This window comes from Lepisosteus platostomus, chromosome 10 (genome assembly GCF_059453375.1).
Source record: "Lepisosteus platostomus isolate fLepPlt1 chromosome 10, fLepPlt1.hap1, whole genome shotgun sequence".
NCBI classification, from domain to species: Eukaryota; Metazoa; Chordata; class Actinopteri; order Semionotiformes; family Lepisosteidae; genus Lepisosteus; species Lepisosteus platostomus.
In genome coordinates this window covers 26,612,195-26,635,008 of record NC_142620.1, presented here as the reverse complement: position 1 = coordinate 26,635,008, position 22,814 = coordinate 26,612,195, and the positions used below count along the sequence as shown (strand labels likewise).

General features: G+C 40.7%; 1 protein-coding gene across 3 annotated transcripts in view; it reads right to left on the bottom strand.

Annotated features, from left to right (window-relative positions):
• smoc1 (SPARC related modular calcium binding 1) overlaps nucleotides 1–22,814 on the bottom strand; it is a 329,006-nt gene that overhangs the window by 101,022 nt on the left and 205,170 nt on the right. For all 3 annotated transcript variants that reach the window (XM_088648925.1, XM_088648923.1, XM_088648924.1), the window contains exon 11: nucleotides 17,520–17,602. In XM_088648925.1, coding sequence (XP_088505051.1) covers nucleotides 17,520–17,602 — 83 coding nt within the window. The remainder of the gene's footprint in view (nucleotides 1–17,519; nucleotides 17,603–22,814) is intronic.

Sequence of the window (22,814 nt, the reverse complement as noted above, 5' to 3'; positions counted from 1 at the left end):
TCAGGAACGAACTGGTCCTCTTCCTGACTTGCTGGGACCCACAGTCATCTTTTCTCCTGTGCACAAACTTTGCTAGTTAAAGCCAACACTAACTAGCCGGTCAGTGAACATCAGCAGCGCACCGTCGCAAGCCGCACATCACAACCTGGCACCGAGCCAGAGAGCGCGGATTGGACAGCAACAGCCTGCAACTGTTTCTTTGTGCCCGCAGGAGATCTGAATCCCCAGAGATTGGATGAGTATTCATCTTCACTGCATTACTGCTCGAGAATTCAATTGTTATCCCAACCAGTTGATATCAATTTAATTCCTAAGACTTATGTACTTGTTTTGAGTATATAATGTAGAAGTTATAACCAAGTTCATTTACGAAACGGTCTAAATGAATGATATACTGAACGTATGTCCTCTTGATATATGTAACTCTTTGTAACTGATTGAATATATACCTTTTGTATTCTGATAACCCTCTCGATAAGATCTGTTAGGTTTACATGCATATTTTATGTATTAATAAATGTATACTTGTGTATTAGTACCTGTGTGTGTGCGTTGTTTGAGTTATATCGCATGGTTGGATTCTAAAGCCATCAAAAGAATCAATTTTGTGATTTACTGCTACAATTAATAATTGTCCCAGTAAATGCCCAAACCCTACAGAACTGGTGCCTTCAGAGAGCACACTACATTTAATTTGGCGTCCCTGGGTGGGCTGGTAAGACTGAAATGAGTCAACCAAGCGGAATAATTTATATAAAACGCCGCGGGTTTCATACACGACAATACAGTGTGCTGAAAGCCGAAAGGAAAAAAGTTCCCCTTGCCCTTTAAGCAGTGCTTGATTGTTTTGTGATCTTTTGCAATCTACTGGGTTAATTGCATACTTGATCTTGTGGTTTTCTGTGGTAAAACTGTGATTTCGTACTTAAAAGTAATAGTCTTTAAGTTTAACGATGGTTGCTAAAGGTCTGAATTCGAGTCGCTATTAAGCACTCTCTCTAGCAGCGACAGGTCTGACCACGATCTCTGCCATATCTCCGTCAGCGGAGAAGCTAAAATAAATCTCCATTCTCTGAGAGAGCTAGCGAAGGACATAGAGAGATTTGACCCCGCAGTGTCAGAGAATAATATCGAGAGTTATATTCAGGACCTCAGGTATACCCTGCAGTATCTGCCAAACGCCACAGAACAGGAGAAAGTGTTTCTGGTCAGGAAAACTACCAGCAGAGCTGTACATGAGTGGATGGCTAGGCAGATGAAAGAAGTCTGAAATGATTTTGAGCAGCTTTGTCAAGCACTTATCGAGGAATACAGTGCGTTTATTGACCCGACTGCCGCGATAGCCGCCGCCCTTAACATTAAGCACGAGAGAGCAGAGTCCCCTCGCGAATATTACGAGAGACTTAGACGAACTTATATTGCAGGGCGAAATGATGAGGGTTGCGAAGAGAACACACATTTCAAGGGTTTATTCATTGCGAATCTCCACCAGTCAGTCAGAAAGATGATCTTAATGCATACAGATGCACAGACCATGAAAATGACTGATATTAAAAGATTCGTGCAGAAAGCCTGGGAGTATGATGTCCAAAGTCGCTCTGAGCAAAAAGCTGTTAAAGCGACTGTGTTCGCCGTCAGAGCCGTCAGAGCACAGGCTCCTGAGCTGGCTAGGCCCCGTTCCAAAGCACTCACACAGGACCGCACCCAGCGTCCTAAGTGCCATGAGAACAACGGGGGAGGGAAACGGCTAGATAAAGCTGAACAAAAGGATTCAGTAGCCGCCCGCCTGGCCAGGCTTGAACAAGTTTTATTAGGACAGGGACAACCGCTCCCCAAGGCTGCCGGAAGCGTGAATGAACTGATACTCTCCACTGGAGGAGGCGGAGACCCGCCCCCTCTCCCTCCCTCAGTCTATCTGATTGAGCGGAAAGGTTCCTGCCTGGATGAGGTCAGCCACTCCCAAGTGATTGCTGACTCCACCCCTGAAGTCACAGAGCATGCAATAAAACACAGAGGAAAAGCAGGAAGCTTTTACCTCGAGGCTGCCATGGGAGGTGTCTTACACAGTGAGACACTGATTGACACTGAGGTTGAAAGGTGTTTGATGTCACACGGCAAGCTCAAACGGGTTGAAAAAGAAAAGGGCATGCGACTCAGAGAGGAACCTTTGGTGGATCAGCAGAAAGGCAAAGTGTGGAAACAGGTCAAGGCTCCTAAGCCTTCTGTACAGAAGGAAAGGGAGGCCAAGAGGCAGACTGTGCTCACACAGTGCCCACCGAACACAGAACCCCATGTGGAGATTCCTTCTGTTCCCCCTGGACAAGAAATACAAATATTTTCTTGTTCCCCGGATATACAGGGAAGTCGTGCCCCGGCCGAGGTCCCAACAGCCTCCATGCCACAGGAGCGGTGCTCCGAGCAGCCGCCTGATCCACCAGGTAAAGCACACCCCTTTTACATCCCTAAAGAGGAGCAGATCTCCCCACCTGGCGATGAAAAGGAGCTTTCCCTGTGCACCCTGGCACCCAAGAGGGGTCAGGACCACCACCCCGCAGTGGTGGAAGGGATCCAGATGGCAGGAGAGCAGGGTGGTGATGTAGCCCTCACCCTTAGCCCTGAGAGGTCCTCTATCAGTGAGGATCTGCTTGAGCAGCTGTCACAGGGCCACCGCCAGGTGCCCCTGGTGCAACATTCACAGGTTAGACAGGAGGTGAGACTGAGACTACTGCGCTGTGGACACACCTGATCCCAGATGCCGATTCCCTCTGCTGTGACCCAGGGAACCTGCAGTCAGGTAACATTATTTCTCACAACTACCAGGTAGTGAGTGAGACTGACCTGATTGTTCCTGCCTCAACGGCAGGGTTGCCAACACACCCAGTCCCCCAGAAGGGACAGGGAATGAAAGCCGAGCCGGTTTTCTTACAGCCACCAGCTCAGTCCGTCAGTCTGAGTCTGACCAACAGTGGTTGACCCAGACTGGAGCTGGATGGTCAAGCCACCCGCCTGCCAGTGCAGGACATCGCAAAACAGGGTGTCAGAATCCCCGCCTGTGCTGACATGGGCCTGGTGGGTGAAAGCGAGTTTGAAGACAGTGAACTAGCTATCCCAGTGCTGGGGCAGCTCCCTGAACCCCTAGCGAGGGAAGGGGGGAGCGAGCAGGTGTCCTACACCTACCCCCAGCGAACGATTGTAAACATGCCGATAGAGGGATTCCTCAATCAGGAAGTGTGCAGGGTGGACCTGAACAGTGAGAATGGGGTAACAATCCCAGATCACTCAGGTGCTCCAGATGACCACTCAGCCGAGGGTCAGGCACGCTCCACCACTGCACCACCCCCTGCAGGGTTCCTAGAGCACAGGCATGAACAAATCGAAAAAGCAGATGCCCTGGAAAATGAGGAGCAGCATCAGCAGCTGCGTCAGATCTCCCCAGATTTCCAGGATGTTGGTGCCCAAGATGCCACAGGGCATACTGAGAAAGACACCATGTACACGCTGCGCCAGCTTAGAAAGGCAACAGTCACTCAGAAGAAGTTGACTGGGATCAGCCACCCGAAAAGACTTTTGGGAGGACTGATTGCTGCCGCCACTGTTGCACGTTTGCTTTTTCTGGTAGGTTTGTGTGCTACTGGCACTCTCACCCTGACTGCCCCAAGAAGGCAGGTGTCAGAGATGCCAGAGGGTAGTGACAGACTGTATCAACAGCAGCAAAAGTTGGAAAGCTTAGGGAAAACCCTACAAGCAACTTTCTATGCAACAGGGTTAAACCTTATTCCCAACCAGTGGACATGATTGTCGGTGTTATACAGTGGGTTTATGCTTGTGTGCAACAGGCCAGAATGTTGACACAAGACCTGTTAAGGGAGCTTAGTGCCACTGTAGCCAGTCTAGCCATGGCACAAATCCCAACCCACTTGATTCCACTCTTCTCAGTAGAGGAGTAAGTGACATTAACCCCATCGCTCATAGCTCACCCAGAAGGCAATCCAAGATTGAATTTGGTTCCAAATCTTGAGATGGGTATGTCTACCAAAGCTATCCATTGGCTGTGTCTAAACGATTCACCAATGAAGGGTGTAAAGCTACTAACGAGCAGAGGGAGGTTAATGAACCCCATGAAGAGCAGGTGGGAAGTAAATGGCTGGTCAGCACACCACATTTAACTGACACAATGACTTGTGACAGGCATGATACAGCTACCGCAATGCAGCTACCTAACCAAATAGTTTTCCTGTAAGTTCCCTAGGAGGCCACAGCGCTCTTAACTTAACACTGTACTGTCTAGAACCAGACAACATAAGACCAAACTTGAGGTCATGGATGCCTTCAGGTGCCACACTATTGAATTGGTTAGAAATCCAAGAAACAGTAAGCCCTGAAGAGGTACAGGTAGTTAGTTTGCTTTAATGGAACAAACCTCCAAACCACCCTAGCAGATACCCAACACAGGTGTTGTGGTTTATCGGGGGGGCTGGGAACAGGAACCGTTGTTATTGTAACACTACTGCCGGGTAGCTGGATCATGACTGACAGTGTACTCTGAATGCTGTACTCTCACATCAAGATGTACTCTGGGTAGCATGAATGAGTCAAAGGTAGCATGTCAAAAGAAAGGAAGTGACTTCTCCCCAAATATCTACTACAGAGGTATCAGATATTGACAGTGAACTTCCTGATGTGTAATTCCTAGACTGAGATTATGTCTCCTACCGTGTTTATACATACTCCAGATGTTATTCATCCTGTTTGTTCCCAATGCTGGTTCCGGTATGAATTCTCGAGGAGTAATGTGGACATTTAAGGTTAATTTTCTAATGACAAGGGACATCACTTAACTCTGTTTTGTTTTGAAGGCAACAACGCCTCAGGACCTCATGACCTTCAAAAAGGGGGGATATGTAGCGGCAATGCTTGTTAATAAGACAGAATTAAGTGTTGTGGGCTTTCCCAAACGAGGCCCCATCTCTCTGTTCATCTCTGTGGTGCAGCCACAGAGAAACTATTCATGCAGGCTGATTTATAGATGTTTTCTTTTGATAAGGGACAGCTCCCAAATGGGGATGCACTTAGCTAAGCCTGGCTATCATGATCAATGGTCATCCATTGGCGCCTATCTGTCTAGGGAGTGCCAGATGGACATCTGGACTGCATTCCTAAGTGTCAGGAGTAAGTGACTCATATCTCACCTTGATCAACCAATCAGGGACTGGTAGGGCCGAGTAACCCAAGTGGGACTCTGATGCCCATGGAACTTTCAGCCAATGAATGAGCTGAAGTTCCTCCAGGTAAAAACAGGCAACACAGAGAGCCTGTAGTAGAATTCTGTACTATTCTGTGGACAATTCTAAAGGGAATTCAAAGGAGAATTCCAGGGCAGGACGGCCCAGGAGCAGAAGGCTCCCAAGGGCAGGACATTCTCGCAGCGCACCTCCTGACCATCCTGAGACTCAGCCCGGACAACCACGGAATGGCCAGTGTGTCCGAGGGCCAGAACTTTCCTTTGTTCTAAGAGTCGAGAGCGGAGGTTGCCAGAGAGTAACCAGAGGATCCACCCGAGGTTAGCATCAGCAGCAAGCCTCGTGAACAGGTCGGAACTGTGGACAGCTGAATCACTATTCAGAACTAGCTCTTCATCAGGAACGAACCGGTCCTCTTCCTGACTTGCTGGGATCCACAGTCATCTTTTCTCCTGTGCAAAAACTTTGCTAGTTAAAGCCAACACTAACTAGCCGGTCAGTGAACATCAGCAGCGCACCGTCACAAGCCGCACATCACAACCTGGCACCGAGCCAGAGAGCGCGGATTGGACAGCAACAGCCTGCAACTGTTTCTTTGTGCCCGCAGGAGATCTGAATCCCCAGAGATTGGATGAGTATTCAATTTCACTGCATTACTGCTCGAGAATTTAATTGTTATCCCATCCAGTTGATATCAATTTAATTCCTAAGAGTTATGTACTTGTTTTGAGTATCTAATGTAAAAGTTAGTCCCAGTAAATGCCCAAACCCTACAGAACTGGTGCCTTCAGAGAGCACACTACACACTTATATAGCACTTATCTGGACACTCCACTCAAAGCGCTTTACAGGTAATGGGGACTCTCCTCCACCACCACCAATGTGCAGCATCCACCTGGATGATGCGACAGCAGCTATAGTGTGCCAGAACGCTCACCCCACATCAGCCATCAGTGGGGAGGAGAGCAGAGTGATGAAGCCAATTCATAGAGGGGGATTATTAGGAGGCCATGATTGGTAAGGGCCATTGGGAAATTTGGCCAGGACGCCAGGGTTACACTCCTACTCTTTTCGAGAAACGCCCAGGGATTTTTAATGACCACAGAGAGTCAGGACCTTGGTTTTACGTCTCATCCAAAGGACGGTGCCTGTTTACGGTATAGTGTCCCCGTTACTATACTGGGGCATTAGGACCCACACAGACCACAGGGTGAGCACCCCCTGGTGGCCCCACTAACACCTCTTCCAGCAGCAACCTTAGTTTTTCCCAGGAGGTCTCCCATCCAGGTACTGACCAGGCTCACACCTGCTTAGCTTCAGTGGGTTGCTAGTTGTGAGTTGCAGGGTGATATGGCTGCTGGCTATATGGCATATGGCATATGGCATATGGCATAATTCCATTTACTATTATCTTACTTGCAGTATTATACGGTATGAAGCGTTATGGCGTGTTATGCCGCAACACACCCCAACGTGTTTTACCGCAGCATACCCCGCTCGTTTTGAATGGCTGCATCTGTATATAACCATCTTCATAATAAAGCCAAGGTGAATTCCTTCTCAGAACAAGCTCACTTGGTGACGAATTGGCTTAAAGAGGGTAGTGCAGTCTAAAGACAAAATTGCCTTGACCCCTGCAGAAGAAACCATTTTTAATTATTTGAAACAAGCTCTCTGTAAGTTAAAGAAATGGGTTGTGAGCTGCTATGCTGGCGCAGGAGCACGGAGATAGGCATCGGCTGGTGGGATATTATTCAAGGGGCCAAGGGGCCGAGTTTATGTGTTGTGCAGGCTACATGTACCTGCCTGGCTGTATAAACGGAATAATCTGGTGTTGAACCAGCAGACCGATGAAAAGATTTAAATTGAAACTTGTAAATATGCTAAATGGAAAACTGAAGCAATTTATACAGATTCTATATATACATGTGGTGTATACCACAATTTTGGACAGCTGTGGACAAATAGGAATTTCCTCACCACTGCAGGGACTCCAGTTAAGAATGCTGGGTTTGTCTCTGAACTGTTAGAAGCTTTGCAGCTGCCGACTGAATAAGCTGTGGTAAAGTGTAAGTGACATAATAAAGAAATGTTTCCAGAAACTCAGGGGAACAACTTTGCAGATGCAGCTGCTAGGCGAGCAGTCCTGGGAGAACAGGAGTCTGAGACCCCTGAGAGACCTCTGTTGCTGAAAAGGGGACAGCTACAGAATATTCAGGGTGAGGCCTCTAAAACAGAGAAATGGACATGGTCAAAAAAGAAAGTGGAGCTACTGCATGATGATGGGGTGTGGTGCTGCCAGCACACTGGACGCCCTGCATGCCCTCACAGCCTAATGCCCTTTGTAGACTGACAAATGCATTCTGTTCAGCACCCAGGTGTGAGTCAAATGGTGTGCCGGTTTTCCAAAACTGGGATGGGGTGGGGACCAAGTTTGAGCAGAACCACCTATGTGGTATCACTTTGTGATGCCTGTCAAAGGTACAGGTGCTACAGCTCAAAAGGCCTCCTCTTGAGGGACCTTGCATGCACTGGCAAATTGTCTGTTGTAGCTTTATGTTATGTAAAGGGAAACCTGGGCCCTTATAATGGTGGTGGAGCTGTTTTCCCAGTGGATTGAGGCCACTGCCTCACACGCGATGATGGAGATAAGCCCTAGGTGGGGACTGTCCTGCTGCTTGTATTATGATGAAGGGACACACTTTGTCAGGCTATGGCTATGGTGTTTGGGGTGAGATGGGACCTTCATTGCCCCCATTACCCTCAGTCTTCAGGTACAGTGGAATGAAGGAACAAAACTCTGAATGATCAACGTAACATCAGCCTGAAGAAACACCGTGGGTAGATGCTCTGCCTGCTGTCCTGAGTAGCCTTTGGGCTGGATCAAACAGAACTGTGTAACTGACGCCCTAGCTGGTCGATCAGGATGGAAGTCGAGAGTAAACGTTTGATCCAGAATGTCCTTCTCAGGAACCCATGACCCAGGACACTGGAATCAAGCCCTTCTTGGTGTTGTCATATCTATCAGCTACAAATAATAATCAGAGCTCATGTTGGGTTTGTATTGCTATACAAGATGCTCATAGGAGTAATCTCCTTTGATAATGGTGATTATTTAGGTTTATTGGCATAGGTAAATAGTTCTGCTTTTAGTCTGAGTGTAGCTCAAATGTATAAGAATGGAACTAACTGCATGCTCCCCGCTATAATCACAGTTCTAGGCCTTCCTCTATTATGGTGATAAGCAGCTGTTAAGGTGAGAAAGACTATGTAGTACTCATATTCCTGACAACTCTGAGCATACCGATGATTAAGCACAGCATACCTATGATGAAGGACAAAAATACCACAACTACAATACTGACGATTGGGGGTAGGAAAATGGTTGCAATCTGTATTCGGAGCATGGGGTGGTATAGTTGTGCAGTATTCATAGGTTTAGCTTTACTGGTTATTCTTATTCTTTGTATAACATGCCTTAAAGCTGTGTGTGCTAAAGTAACTAACTCTGTCATGGTAGTTCAATTCAACCATGAGGAAAAAAACTTTATTTTGTAGAACATTATTGGTGTTGATACAATATGTTCTGAGGAGGGAGTGAGGAATCCAGAATAAATGTTTTTAACAATTTATCTCCTAAAGATCAAGCTGCATATTCTTTGCCTGTCAGCAGGAAACGCATAGCAAGTTCTGTCCATTCATGATTACTCATAACATCTATGCGGAACTTGTTACATCCTGTTTTGTGAATGCTGAGTTGTGGCAAAGTGCCATATAAGGAGGTGTTTTTCTGTTAGACCAGCATAAGAACGGAAAGTACTGAGTCAACAGTTAGCAAGTCATATGATGTATGTGCTACTCTCCTGCATGTATGTGTAATTCTTTCACCTACATTGGGACTCATTTTATATGATACTACACTATCAAGTGATGTTAAATCACTACAACATTCATCTTTTTACAATAACAGCAAGTGATGTTCTTTCCACTCATTCTAAGAAAAATATAAAACAAGATAAGACTTTTTCATGTTTAATGATTAACATGCTGTAATACACAGTTTAAAATTATTAAAAATCAAAGAGTATACAACTTAAATTATTAAATTGGAAAAAGATTGTCCCTCAGCAGTGACTGGGATTCAAAACTGGGCATTTTCTGGCAACAGCTCAAATGCTGTACATGAGATGTTAAGCTTTGTTAGCTCCACCTGGCGGTTTTACAAGGTGCTTCTGGATACTATTGTCATATTTCAATTTACATGCGGTATAATGTGCCATGCCTACCACGTGTTGATGAAGCGTACTCCATGCATTTTGAATGGCTGGATCCATACTGTATATATTATAATTATGATCAGGAGATATCATAATATCAATATCAAATATAAACAATAAGAAACAATAACATGTTCCTACCTAAATTAGACATTGCAAGACTTTAAATGCTATAATAAACGGGTTTAAATAGTTAAAAAACACCTTATGTATGAAAAACGGGTGATTTGTCTTCCTTGTGATCAGTTTAGAATCTCTGTGCAAGCTGTACTTTTTTTACTTTTTAATTAAACGTTTAAAACACTTTAATTTTGTAAACGCAACAGGCTTTTCATACAGAAAAAATCACATTCTCCACTCTTCCTGTGGTGTGAAGCAGATTACCAATAACATGAATGAATGAACCTCCAGACCATCTCCAGGATACTTGGAAAGGAGGGAATGTTTCGTGCCAGAGCATTTTCATCTCGGGGGAAAGGAAGTGGGATTTAATTTAACTCTCTATTAATATAAGAAGTCTGGTACAGAAACAGTATGCGCACCTCTTTAGTGTTTTTCAATTAGTTAATGAACAAGAACTCAATAAATTAACTATTAAGACAAAGTCAATCACCTGTCTGCAAACTCATCTAGTCAAAGATTGCCAAATCATTGAATAAATCAGGATGCTGGGTTTGTTCTCACATCCCACATAATTCTGGAGCAGGTATTCCCATGGCACCAGTTCCCTTTACTTGGGATGATATGTGTGGCAACTGAAAAACAGTTAAATTGGCAACCTGATGAGAAATCAAAAATATGGTATCCCAGTGGCTGCAAGTATTCTGTGTACAGTACTAATGTCACTTTTGGAGGATGGTATAAACCTCCCTATAATGTCACACGAAGAACTAATGATGTTCCAGGCTTAAAATTGGCTTACAAAGCTGAAGGGCTTCTCTGTTAACAATGGCACTGTCTATATGGGAAATAGTTCCTGCAATTATACCCTTAGTTGTTAGCAGAATGTTACCATGAAGATAGTTAACCGCACCGACCCTTCCTTAGTTTTTTATGCAACCCAGTACTTCAGCAGAGGTTGTGTTTTCAAGTCCTCTGGAATGCGAAGTTACAATGGGACTTATTTGATTTGTGGGGATCGAGCATATCCCTGGCTTCCACCTGACTGGGCAGGGTCATGCTCCATAGGATACATTACCCCAGCAATGCTGCATTCTACAGTTCTCCCTTTTGAGCACTATGATAATCGAAACAAACGGGCCATCTCTGAAGGTGACCGGCTGGCAGCTGTTCTGTTCCCCATGTACGGGGTTGGCAGGGCCAAGAAGAAAATTCGGCTCCTCACAAGCATCCTGGAATGTGTCACCAATGACACTGTAGAAGCCCTCAACAAACTGTCTGCCGAGCTGGTAGCAATACAAACCATGGTTCTCCCAAATTGGATGGCCCTCGACTTTATGTTAGCTTAAGTGGGGACCTGCACCCTAATTGGCTCTGACTGCTGTACTTACATTCCAGACAGCTCAGAAGAAATCTCCGATCTTACTGAACACATTCGCAAGGAAGCTGCCAAGCTACACGAAACCCCAGGATGGACCCTATGGGGCTGGGTCAGTGGTGCATTAGGAAATCTAGGTGCCTTTATATTGCAGGGATTATTGCTCTTATTGGGCTGTGTAATTGGAGTATACATATGCTTTTCAGTTATTAAATGTTGTTGTACTTGCACATCAAAAGAAATCCAAGCCCAGATGTCCAACACAGATGTAAAGCTAATGTTAATTAAATGTAAAGAACAAAGGAGACAAGAAGAAGAGGAAATTGACAGGCTGATGCAGATAGGCATTTAAAGAGTACTAGAGAGTAGAGTAGTAGCTTAGTAGAATAGTTTTATACCATATGTACATCTACTTTTGGAATTATTAATTGTGCTGATCTCTCGGACATACACAGTACAATGGACAAACACAACGCAGACAACAGGAACAATTATAATGTAGACAACAGAAATAATAAAGTGGTTGTGCTTTAAAGCACAAAAGGGAGGAGTGTGGAAGACCGAGTCAAAAGGTCAGGACAGTGACTATGCGCGGGAAAGGTTTTCTGTTCGCACCTAAGACCACTGTCTTAGGTGCAAACTAAAGCCTGTGTTTCCTCACACCCATTCAACCAGAGAGAAATGAAACAGATTGTAGGATGCCAAATGGCATCCCCCTGTCCTGTTTGTTTGACTTCTGACACTGCCCCTTTCCCTGTATGTTCCTTTGATATGTTAAAGTCTTGCCTACTTTTAATGTATAAAAAGGAAAGTATAACTTCAGTCCAGTGAGCATGTCTTGAGTGCTAGGGGAAACCCTTTCTCTGTGATATGCTCCCCTTCAGCTGATTGTATTAAAGATCTCTGTTTGACAATCTCCTAACCTGAGTGAAGACTGAGTTTTCTTCGACAAAAGGGACCAGGAAGAGTGAAAGTCCCAGAGGGGACTGTGAGTTTTGAAACTGAGAAATGGAGCTGTAGGAGATCCTGTGAGATTGTGCAAGTGAAGCCTTAATAGTGAGATCCTGGTACATTGTGCAAGTGTACCAGCAGCCATATCACCCTGCAACTCACAACTGGCAACCCACTGAAGCTAAGCAGGTGTGAGCCTGGTAAGTACCTGGATGGGAGACCTCCTAGGAAAAACTAAGGAAAAACACCTGCTGGAAGAGGTGTTAGTGGGGCCAGCAGGGGGTGCTCACCCTGCAGCTCATGTGGGTCCTAATGCCCCAGTATAGTGACGGGGACACTATACTGTAAACAGGCGCCGTCTTTCAGATGAGACGTAAAACCGGGGTCCTGACTCTCTGTGGTCATTAAAAATCCCAGGGTCTTTCTCGAAAATAGTAGGGGTGTAACCCTGGCATCCTGGCCAAATTTCCCATTGGCCCTTACCAATCATAGCCTCCTAATAATCCATATCTATGAATTGGCTTCATTACTCTGCTCTCCTCCCCACTGATAGCTGATGTGTGGTGAGCGTTCTGGTGCACTATGGCTGCCTTTGCATCATCTAGGTAGATGCTACACATTGGTGGTGGTGGAGAGGAGTCCCCATTACCTGTAAAGTGCTTTGAGTGAAGTGTCCAGAAAAGTGCTATATAAGTGTAAGCAATTATTATTATTATTATTAAAAGACCGCATGAGACTAGAGCCTTACAAGATATCCGAGAGTTAAAGAGACAGATGAGGTGAGATGTGAGTCCACTGTATGAGTGGGATAGTTATTGTATTACAGATGCAGCCATTCAAAATACACGGTACAACCCCGTACCACGCAAAATTACCCACAGTTCACCGTGTTGTACTGCAGTACATGATTTGGCTGGCCAAAATGACCGACAGGGCATTTAATCATTTAATCTCTTTACTGTGCATGTTTTAATCCACTTAATATTGAATATTTATATGGAATTGTACAACTAAAGGGAAACTTTGGTAGCTGAGCATAAAAAGAGGAGCATAACGCGTCTGAAGGTAATAAATTATATTAATTTAGGAACATAAACATATTATGTAAACTGTATATGGCTGGTATTGGTAGTTACACACCAAAAAATACATACAAGTGTTCCACTTTCTTCATAAAATATTTTAAGTATCAAAGTCTTTCATTTGGTTACATAATGTGGTTATTTTGGAAAAGTTTTTACGTGCTCCTTCTGATTATATTAAGTTTATATACTTCATAAAAAGTTATCATGTTTTAACATTTCCTATGAATATTTGTGCTTGTTATCGCAGTAAAAAATGTATACTTTTTAGAATTTGATTAACAGGGAATATAATATGGAATCGCGTATCTAAAGAAATTAATAATTATATAATTATATGTGATATTATATTATCACAGTAGTAAACTTTCTTTCTAAATGTCTGAATCAGTGTGACTCATTCACCTGTGATTATGTGTGTGGTGTAATGGCTTAGGCGTGTGCCTTGTATGCTAGAGGTTGGGGGTTTGAAGCCAGCTGTCACCATGACGTTTCTTTGAAAAACTAAAATAGCAAATATTATGGACACTATATTGACATTTTTTACATTTCTTAACATCAAAACATGTACGAAGCTAAATGATTTATTAATAATAAGAATAATTTCAAACTGCTACTGTACTGCCTCTACAGTAGAGCTTGTAGGAAATACATGTATTTGTCCTGCATCAAAGTTTGACTCGTTCAGAATGCCCTACATTACAAACTCCAAGCCTTTCCTTTTGTCTATTGCTATATCGACAGCAACGTAGTTAAAAGGAACAAAAGGAATGTCTGCATCAGTTTAACTCATTCGCATGTGGTTTAATGGCTTAGTTGTGTGCCTTGTGTGCTGGAGGTCAGGAGTTCAAACCCAGCTATTGCTATGAGTTTTCTATTAACAAATAAATATTTCTTTGAAAAACTAAAATAGTAAATATTATCGGCACTATATTGAATTTGTTGGTATTTCTAAGTATCACAAAACGTTCAAAGTTAAGTGATTAACCTTTTCCACAAATACTTGTGCTCGTGATCGCAGTAAAAGAAACGCATAATTGTTAGAATTTAATTATTAGGGAATATAATATAGAATCGCATGTCTAATGAAATTAATAACGATAGAATTATATTCATGTACTGTGACACAAACAGTAGTATATACTGTACACATACAGTATCTATTGATATGTATATGGCTGTTTTACCACTTCTCATGTGCCCGTGCTAGTGCCATGATGGTTTAAGTGCCTGACCTATAAGTGAAAGGTTGGCTGTTCAAATCCAGCTAGCGCCATGAATTTTCTTCTAACAAACATTTCTTTGAAAAACTAAAATAGCAATATTATGGACAAGTAATTGACTTTTTTCTAAATATCATAACATGTTTGAATCTAAGTCATTTTTTAATAACAACGAATAGTCACCGTCTTTCCCTCTGAATCACTCCAGTAGCAGGAACCTTTATCTTGTGGATCCCTTTAGATCTCCCTTCAGATTTAAAAGGTTATTAATCATATCTTCAGTGCCACATCTTCCCAGTTTAGCTGATCTTTTGCTGCCTACGCAGCTCCCTCGGCAAACTATCATACTTGACTGAGAAAGCTTTAGAGAACGTAACATTTTTATTATCAACAAATTGTAAATACGATGTTTACATTGGTGTTATTAATTTTTCATTTGAGTGTATGGAGAAGTGTCAGCTGTCAATGAGAGCAGACCCCCCCCCCGCCCCCCCAGGCTGGGCAAATGATTTTTTTAATTTTTAAATAAGAAATAAAAAATAGATACAATGATATAAACATTTACTGCAATACAATACTGCTACGTTTCGGCTGTGAATCCTTCTTCACATGTGAGGGTGAAACGCTTGGAGTTTGTAATATGTAGGGCGCTCTGGACGGGTTAAACTTTAATGCAGGAAAAATGTATTTCCCAGAAGCTACAGTATACTGATTCATATGGAATGTGTTTTCTTTCTTCTTTTTTTCAGCATGGAATAAACTTATTACTTGATTCTTATGGAAGGCCGTTTCCGCCAGGGGGTAAAAAAAACACACACACACTTTTTCTGGGAAATACATTTTTCCTGCATTAAAGTTTAACCCGTCTAGAGCGCCCTACATTACAAACTCCAAGCGTTTCACCCTCACACATGAAGAAGGATTCACAGCCGAAACATAGCAGTATTGTGCAGCCAACGTACCACGAGTACCCCTATCGGTCATTTTGGCCAGCCAATCACATGATGTTTACATTGGCGTTATTAATTTTTCATTTGAGTGTATGGAGGAGTGCCAGCTGTCAATGAGAGCAGACCCCCCCCCCCCCCTTAGGCTGGGCAAACAATTTTTTTTTAAAAGAAATAAAAAAATAGATATAATGATATAAACATTCACGTGATTGGCTGGCCAAAATGACCGATAGGGGCACTCGTGGTGCGTTGGTCGGTCGTGGAAGGATTTTATCATTTAATGTCTTTATTGTGCATGTTTTAATCCGCTTAGTATTTAAGATTTATATGGAATTTTACCACTGAAGGGAAATTTTAGTCGCTGAGCATAAAAAGAATAGGAGCATAACGCATCTGAAGGTGGGTGAGAGAGAGTAGGAAGAGACAGAAAAAAGTGAATCCTGTATTAAGGTTTCAACTAATGCATAAAAATATAGCATAATGCCTTCTCACAATAAAAAGTCACTTGCACCTGGGATCCACTTTATTCAAACTAAGGTTTCTAAAAATGCAACCAGGCAATATATATTGTTTAAATAAAAGTTGTGAAATATTTAACAAATCGCGATCTTTAAGTAGGTTGCAGGCTCTGTGTCATTCACGTTTTTATTTAATTATTAATATCACTTAACCTTGAATATGAAAAACACAAAAAATGTTAATATTGTGCCCATAATATTTACTATTTTATTTTTTAAAATGTCTTGTTAGAAAAAAAACTTGTGCTTGAACTGGGTATTGAACTTGAATCACCTACATAGAACAAACAGCTTAATAATGTTTCTAAAGTAATCATGTGGGAATGAGTCAAATTAAAAATAAAACGTGTTTACAAAGAAAGTGGATTACAGTAATACTACCAGCTATATAAATGCATATATGTAGATCCTTAAATTAATATTGTTATTAATTTCTTTAGATAAGCAATTCAATATTATATTCCCTATTTAGCGGATTCTAAAAAGTATGAGTTTTTTTACATGCAAGTATTCATAGAATAGGTTAATCACTTAACTCACTTAACTTTGAACGTGTTGTGATATTTAGAAATACCAACAAATTCAATATAATGTTAATAATATTTACTATTTTAGTTTTTCAAATAAATGTTTATTTGTTAAAAGAAAACTCATAGCGACAGCTGGGTTTAAACCCCTGACCTCCAGCACACAAAGCGGATTCCTAAGCCATGTCACCTAAACATGCCACTTAACAACTTAAGCTGTAGCTGAGAAGGGCAAGCAAAATGTCTTCCATGTCTTCCAAACTTGAACAGAAGTTTTGGGGGAGGTCAAATTCTAATGCTGTACTTCCTCTTCCCCATGTATAAAAGCTCCATAGCTGAATTTCCCTGGCTGAGCACCATGCCGCCGTATTCTTCCCTCCACCCTAATATCACCATTACACCAATCCCTGACTCATACTTCATAAGCGGACAAGTTAAAGTCAAAGTACTAAGCACACCATCTCCTTATTTAGCCGTTCTTTTCAACATTATTCGAAGTTAACCAAACTTCTGAATTATTGTTATTGTTACAGAAATTAAAAATATGCTGAACAATATGGAAATTACAGTATACTGTCAATGCAAACTTAGTAATACAAACAGTCTAGAACAGTGTTTTTCAAACATTTCTATACCAAGGAACAGGCCCTTTGTTCTTCCTTCTTTGAGGACTGCATAGGCTAAAAAATGGTCCAAAGCAAGAATATATTTTAAGTATCAGAAGTGTTATTTAAGGTTATGGCAGGGACCAATCAGCATTATCCAGGGACAGGTGTGGGTCCACAGACTGGGACTGAGAAGTGTTTGTTTTCTCTTTTTCTTCTTTTCCTCCTCTTGATCTGATCTTTTATGGTGTGTTTCTGGACACCACTCTGGGTAAATGAGGCTAAATCATTTACCAAGAACTTAATTAACTAAGGCAAACCAATGTGAACTTTATGATCACAGACTCTGGACCCCTACATCTCACCAAATATCCCCTCTGTTTTGAAGTTGGAAATGTTTACACTGCCACGTGTGTGTTACACACTTTATCTAGATTCATAGACACCTCCAAAGCCACCTGCCTCAGCCTGTAACAATATGTACTTACAATACAGAAAATAATCTGATCAATTAAGTAAGTGGGAACTTAAATTGGCCCAAATTGCAGACAATCAAAAAGGGTTTGGGGCATGGGACTTGACAAATTTGGCCTCTGACCCTATAATTTACTCTAGTTGTTTCTCAACAGCTCACCAGCACTGTCTCACCTGGCAGCTCCCTGTCCCTGTAAGGATCTTCCACTTCTGAGCTGCGAGACCTGGCTGCACTGTCACATTCGGGTGTTTGATACCTGACAGAGATAAGACAGACAGATGTCAGCACAGCCCACTGATGGCCAGGGCTCACTACTGCATTTGCTCCTTCACCTGGGAAGAGAAGAACTATTAACAGTGGGTGCCTGTGCATTTCACATCCAGTAGTAATGTCTCATTTACAATAAGTAAAACTGTACTCAAAACACAGTTATTCTTAAAATGGATCCACACTTCAGTCATCTGTCTGAAAAAAACATACTTCAAAAGCTCACTGATGTGGATACCATCACTTTCAGTCACCTGTATGAATATTTTGTATGATTTTGAAGAAAAAGAGTAAATGAATGATCATGTGTAAGAGGGGTTTAAAGTTATATAGACAAGATTTGTTAAAATAAAGATTATATTATATTTGTTAAAATAAGGAATAAGGATCACAAGGATTTCTACTGAGAAGTCTTTACTTCTTTATTTCTGGGAGAGTATGAAATACAGTGCCTTGCGAAAGTATTCGGCCCCCTTGAACTTTTCAACCTTTTGCCACATTTCAGGCTTCAAACATAAAGATATAAATTTTTTATTTTATGTGAAGAATCACCAACAAGTGGGACACAATTGTGAAGTGGAACGAAATCTATTGGATTTTTGAAACTTTTTTAACTAATAAAAAAATGAAAAGTGGGGCGTGCAAAATTATTCGGCCCCTTTACTTTCAGTGCAGCAAACTCACTCCAGAAGTTCAGCGAGGATCTCTGAATGATCCAATGTTGTCCTAAATGACTGATGGTGATAAATAGAATCCACCTGTGTGTAATCAAGTCTCTGTATAAATGCACCTGCTCTGTGATAGTCTCAAGGTTCTGTTGAAAGCGCAGAGAGCATCATGAAGACCAAGGAACACACCAGGCAGATCCGTAATACTGTTGTGGAGAAGTTTAAAGCCGGATTTGGATACAAAAAGATTTCCCAAGCTTCAAACATCCCAAGGAGCACTGTGCAAGCGATCATCTTGAAATGGAAGGAGTATCAGACCACTGCAAATCTACCAAGACCTGGCCGTCCCTCTAAACTTTCAGCTCAGACAAGGAGAAGACTGATCAGAGATGCAGCCAAGAGGCCCATGATCACTCTGGATGAACTGCAGAGAACTACAGCTGAGGTGGGAGAGTCTGTCCATAGGACAACAATCAGTCTTACACTGCACAAATCTGGCCTTTATGGAAGAGTGGCAAGAAGAAAGCCATTTCTCAAAGATATCCATAAAAAGTCTCGTCTAAAGTTTGCCACAAGCCACCTGGGAGACACCCCAAACATGTGGAAGAAGGTGCTCTGGTCAGATGAAACCAAAATCGAACTTTTTGGCCACAATGCAAAACGATATGTTTGGCGTAAAAGCAACACAGCTCATCACCCTCAACACACCATCCCCACTGTCAAACATGGTGGTGGCAGCATCATGGTTTGGGCCTGCTTTTCTTCAGCAGGGACAGGGAAGATGGTTAAAATTGAGGGGAAGATGGATGCAGCCAAATACAGGACCATTCTGGATGAAAACCTGTTGGAGTCTGCAAAAGACCTGAAACTGGGACGGAGATTTATCTTCCAACAAGACAATGATCCCAAACATACAGCAAAATCTACAAAGGAATGGTTCACAAATAAACGTATCCAGGTGTTTGAATGGCCAAGTCAAAGTCCAGACCTGAATCCAATCGAGAATCTGTGGAAAGAGCTGAAAACTGCTGTTCACAAACGCTCTCCATCCAACCTCACTGAGCTCGAGCTGTTTTGCAAGGAAGAATGGGCAAGAATTTCAGTCTCTCGATGTGCAAAACTGATAGAGACATACCCCAAGCGACTTGCAGCTGTAATCGCAGCAAAAGGTGGCTCTACAAAGTATTAACGCAAGGGGGACGAATAATTTTGCACGCCCCACTTTTCATTTTTTTATTAGTTAAAAAAGTTTCAAAAATCCAATAGATTTCGTTCAACTTCACAATTGTGTCCCACTTGTTGGTGATTCTTCACATAAAATAAAAAATTTATATCTTTATGTTTGAAGCCTGAAATGTGGCAAAAGGTTGAAAAGTTCAAGGGGGCCGAATACTTTCGCAAGGCACTGTAAATCTGCACAGAAAAAACTGATGTTAAAGTTTATAAATATAGAAATGCTGGAACAAATATATTACTTAATATTAGAAAACAATATTATAAACTCAATTAAAAGTCGACGATGGTTATTTATGTTAATGAGACCAACTTCTTCCATCAAACATATTTACATCTCACATATTTATTTAAAAGAGGATTAAATCTTCAGAAATCAAATGGAAAACATCATTATTTTTCATTAAAATATCCTTACTGTATTATCTACAACATATCTATAGTTTCAATGATAATTCGGTGGAATTTAGTATTTTCCTAAAAGAAACAGCTGTAGCTCTCATCAAACAGGGTGTTTAAGACGAAAACATTAACCATGACAAATAAAAAGGACATATTGGTTGAAATTGTGGGAAGAAATAACCACAATCACAGAAAACTCTCATGTTCCTAATTTAAGGTGACAAATGAGCTGTTTTTTACCTGCCCATGTTCATCTTTTGACTAAGGAAAAATTTATGTCCTAGAATAAATTTCATTTTTACAAAATGTGCAAAGCAGTATTTTATGGTATCTGACACTATGGAAACAATCAAGCATTAAGAACACCTGAGATTTGGTGGAATTGTCTTGACAGATATATTTTACTCAATAGATATCAGGTTGAAGTAATATTGTATCTCTTATAGTCTGAACATTTCATCTGCATGACAACATGCAGATTCTTCAGCAGTGGTATTAGCAAACCACCGAAGTAGTTCTACAGTTGACTGAATTGTTTGTAATGTGACACAGAAACTCTAAACTGTTCCAAATAAGCCCTCATAGACAGCTCTGTTGTAATACCAGTCTTACTAAACAACAGAAGCTTCCAGCAGTTTCATACCAGAAATGTGCAATAGGAATGTCTGAAAATACAGACTTGCCAATATTGTTTTTCACTGCTATGAATCACCTTCAAGAATTGTGATGATACCATCTTACCCTTAATGCTATGAATGTATTATTTATATTTTAATTGTTAAACAATAACATTTTGTATACTTTAAATCTGCAAACAGACAAGAGTAAATTAAATTAATATTTTTTTTCTGTGGAATTTGTGAAGAGCGAGTGGATTTCATTTTAAAGGAGGCAAAAACAGCTTCTAGGCTTTCAAAAGACTTTCAGTATCTCAAACTTTTTTTTGTCAAATTATGAGTCCATAATATGAAAATATGTCCAATATGATAACATATGTGACAAGAATTTTCTTTATGTTCTTTTTATTAGACATAAGGATCGTAAGGGAGAAAGTTTAATATTTGAAGTCTACAAAATAAATTTCAATTATGTATTTACAGTATTCTGAAATCATGTGAGCCATTCTACTGTGTGACTTGAGAGTTGTAAGTAAAGAATATTTATACAATTAACATATTTTAGTCTTTTGATTTTCCTTATTTTTTCCTGACATTTTTCTTCACTCACCCTTAAAGGTATTTACCCTAGGCATTCAAGTTTTGATAAAAATATTAACTTTAATAATGTGTTGCATGTTTGATTGTAAATGTAAATTATTAACTTATAAAACTTACAATTCATCTACAATAACATACAATTTGGGTACAGAAATACGTATGTCTTGAAACTGGATTGAATTTCATGGTTGTTGTAAGAATGCTGTCACTGAATGTGACAGCTAATTTCAAATTGAAAGTAACTTTGTAAGTTCATGTTGTTATTACTCTACATTTTAAATCCTCAAAACGTAGTAAATGTATAAAACAATTATCATAATTATTTATTTGTGTTGATACAAACAGTAATGAAAATAATTAATGCAAATATAATGGTTTATATTACAGGACTATTGTTTATGAAAGTGAATTAGTAGAGAAAAACATGGTTACAGTTGAAGTATTAAAGATGTATAAAATGAAATTAACTTTGCTGTCTTGTATTTACATTTAAAAACAGTGCTGTTTATGTTGAAAAACAAAGCAAACTTTATTTTAAAAGTAAATGTTTTATTTTATTTCTTATTTTAATATGTATTTACTATTTAATATTTATTTGTATAGCCTGGCTTGCATTTTACTGTCGAATATACTGGCTTGGCAGTTGTTCAGTTCAGTGTAGTCCAATAGACCTTATTGTGCCTTATTGTGCAATACAACAGAATAAGACGCCACCAAAGGTGAAGAATACTGAAGAATTTTCTTGTGTTTCTTAGCTATGTAAAAATTGAATAAAGTTAACACTTTTTAATTAATAATGTTTTATTACTCCTTTATTACTAATTTGTTCACTAAAACTAAAAGAAATACTTCAAAGGGGTGTTATTCTGAAAAAAGTCACATATTTTTAAAGCACTTTGGAGAAGTTATTTTCAGAGACAATGCTACTATTAAAACATTTTGTGATGTTAATATTCTCACCATGTTTTGAATTTCACACCACCAACCAGACCCATTTAATGCTGTCTATAAGAATACCAAAGGAGAATTCTGCAAGACCTCAGAAGTAATATGGACACTTTCCCCAACACGTAGAGCTTAGTTAATACAGATGATTTAGGGTCATTAAGATAATTCAATAATGCTACAATCTAGACAAAATGATTTCTAGTTTGCAGACATACAATTACAGATGCAGCCATTCAAAACAAGCGGGCGATACCGCATTAAAACGCGATGCGCTTGTCACAGTATAATTCAAGTTACCATATAATACCGTATTAATACCGTATTTTCTCGAATAATACCGCATGATACCGCAAGTAAAATAATAGTATCAGGAATTTGCGGAATTGGAGCTAATAAAGCTCAACCTCTCATGTACAGAGTTTGAGCTGTCACCATCAAAGTCCTTACCAAAGATATTACTAATAGTATTAATAATGAATTACCTTGGACAAGCTGTAAACTCATAGTATTACCCTGGTCCACATTCTTTGTAACTGTCTTTGTAAACAAAAAGATTTTATTTTGTCATTGACCGTCTTTGTAAACGAAAATACTTTATGTTTTCATTAACAAAAAGTAACACCACAGCATTTCGTTGATCCAGTCATGCATTTGTTTCCAATCATGCAAAGTACAGTAATTTTTGAGAATCTCCAATTCGCCACACCTTTCACATGCTCATAAAAGATATTGA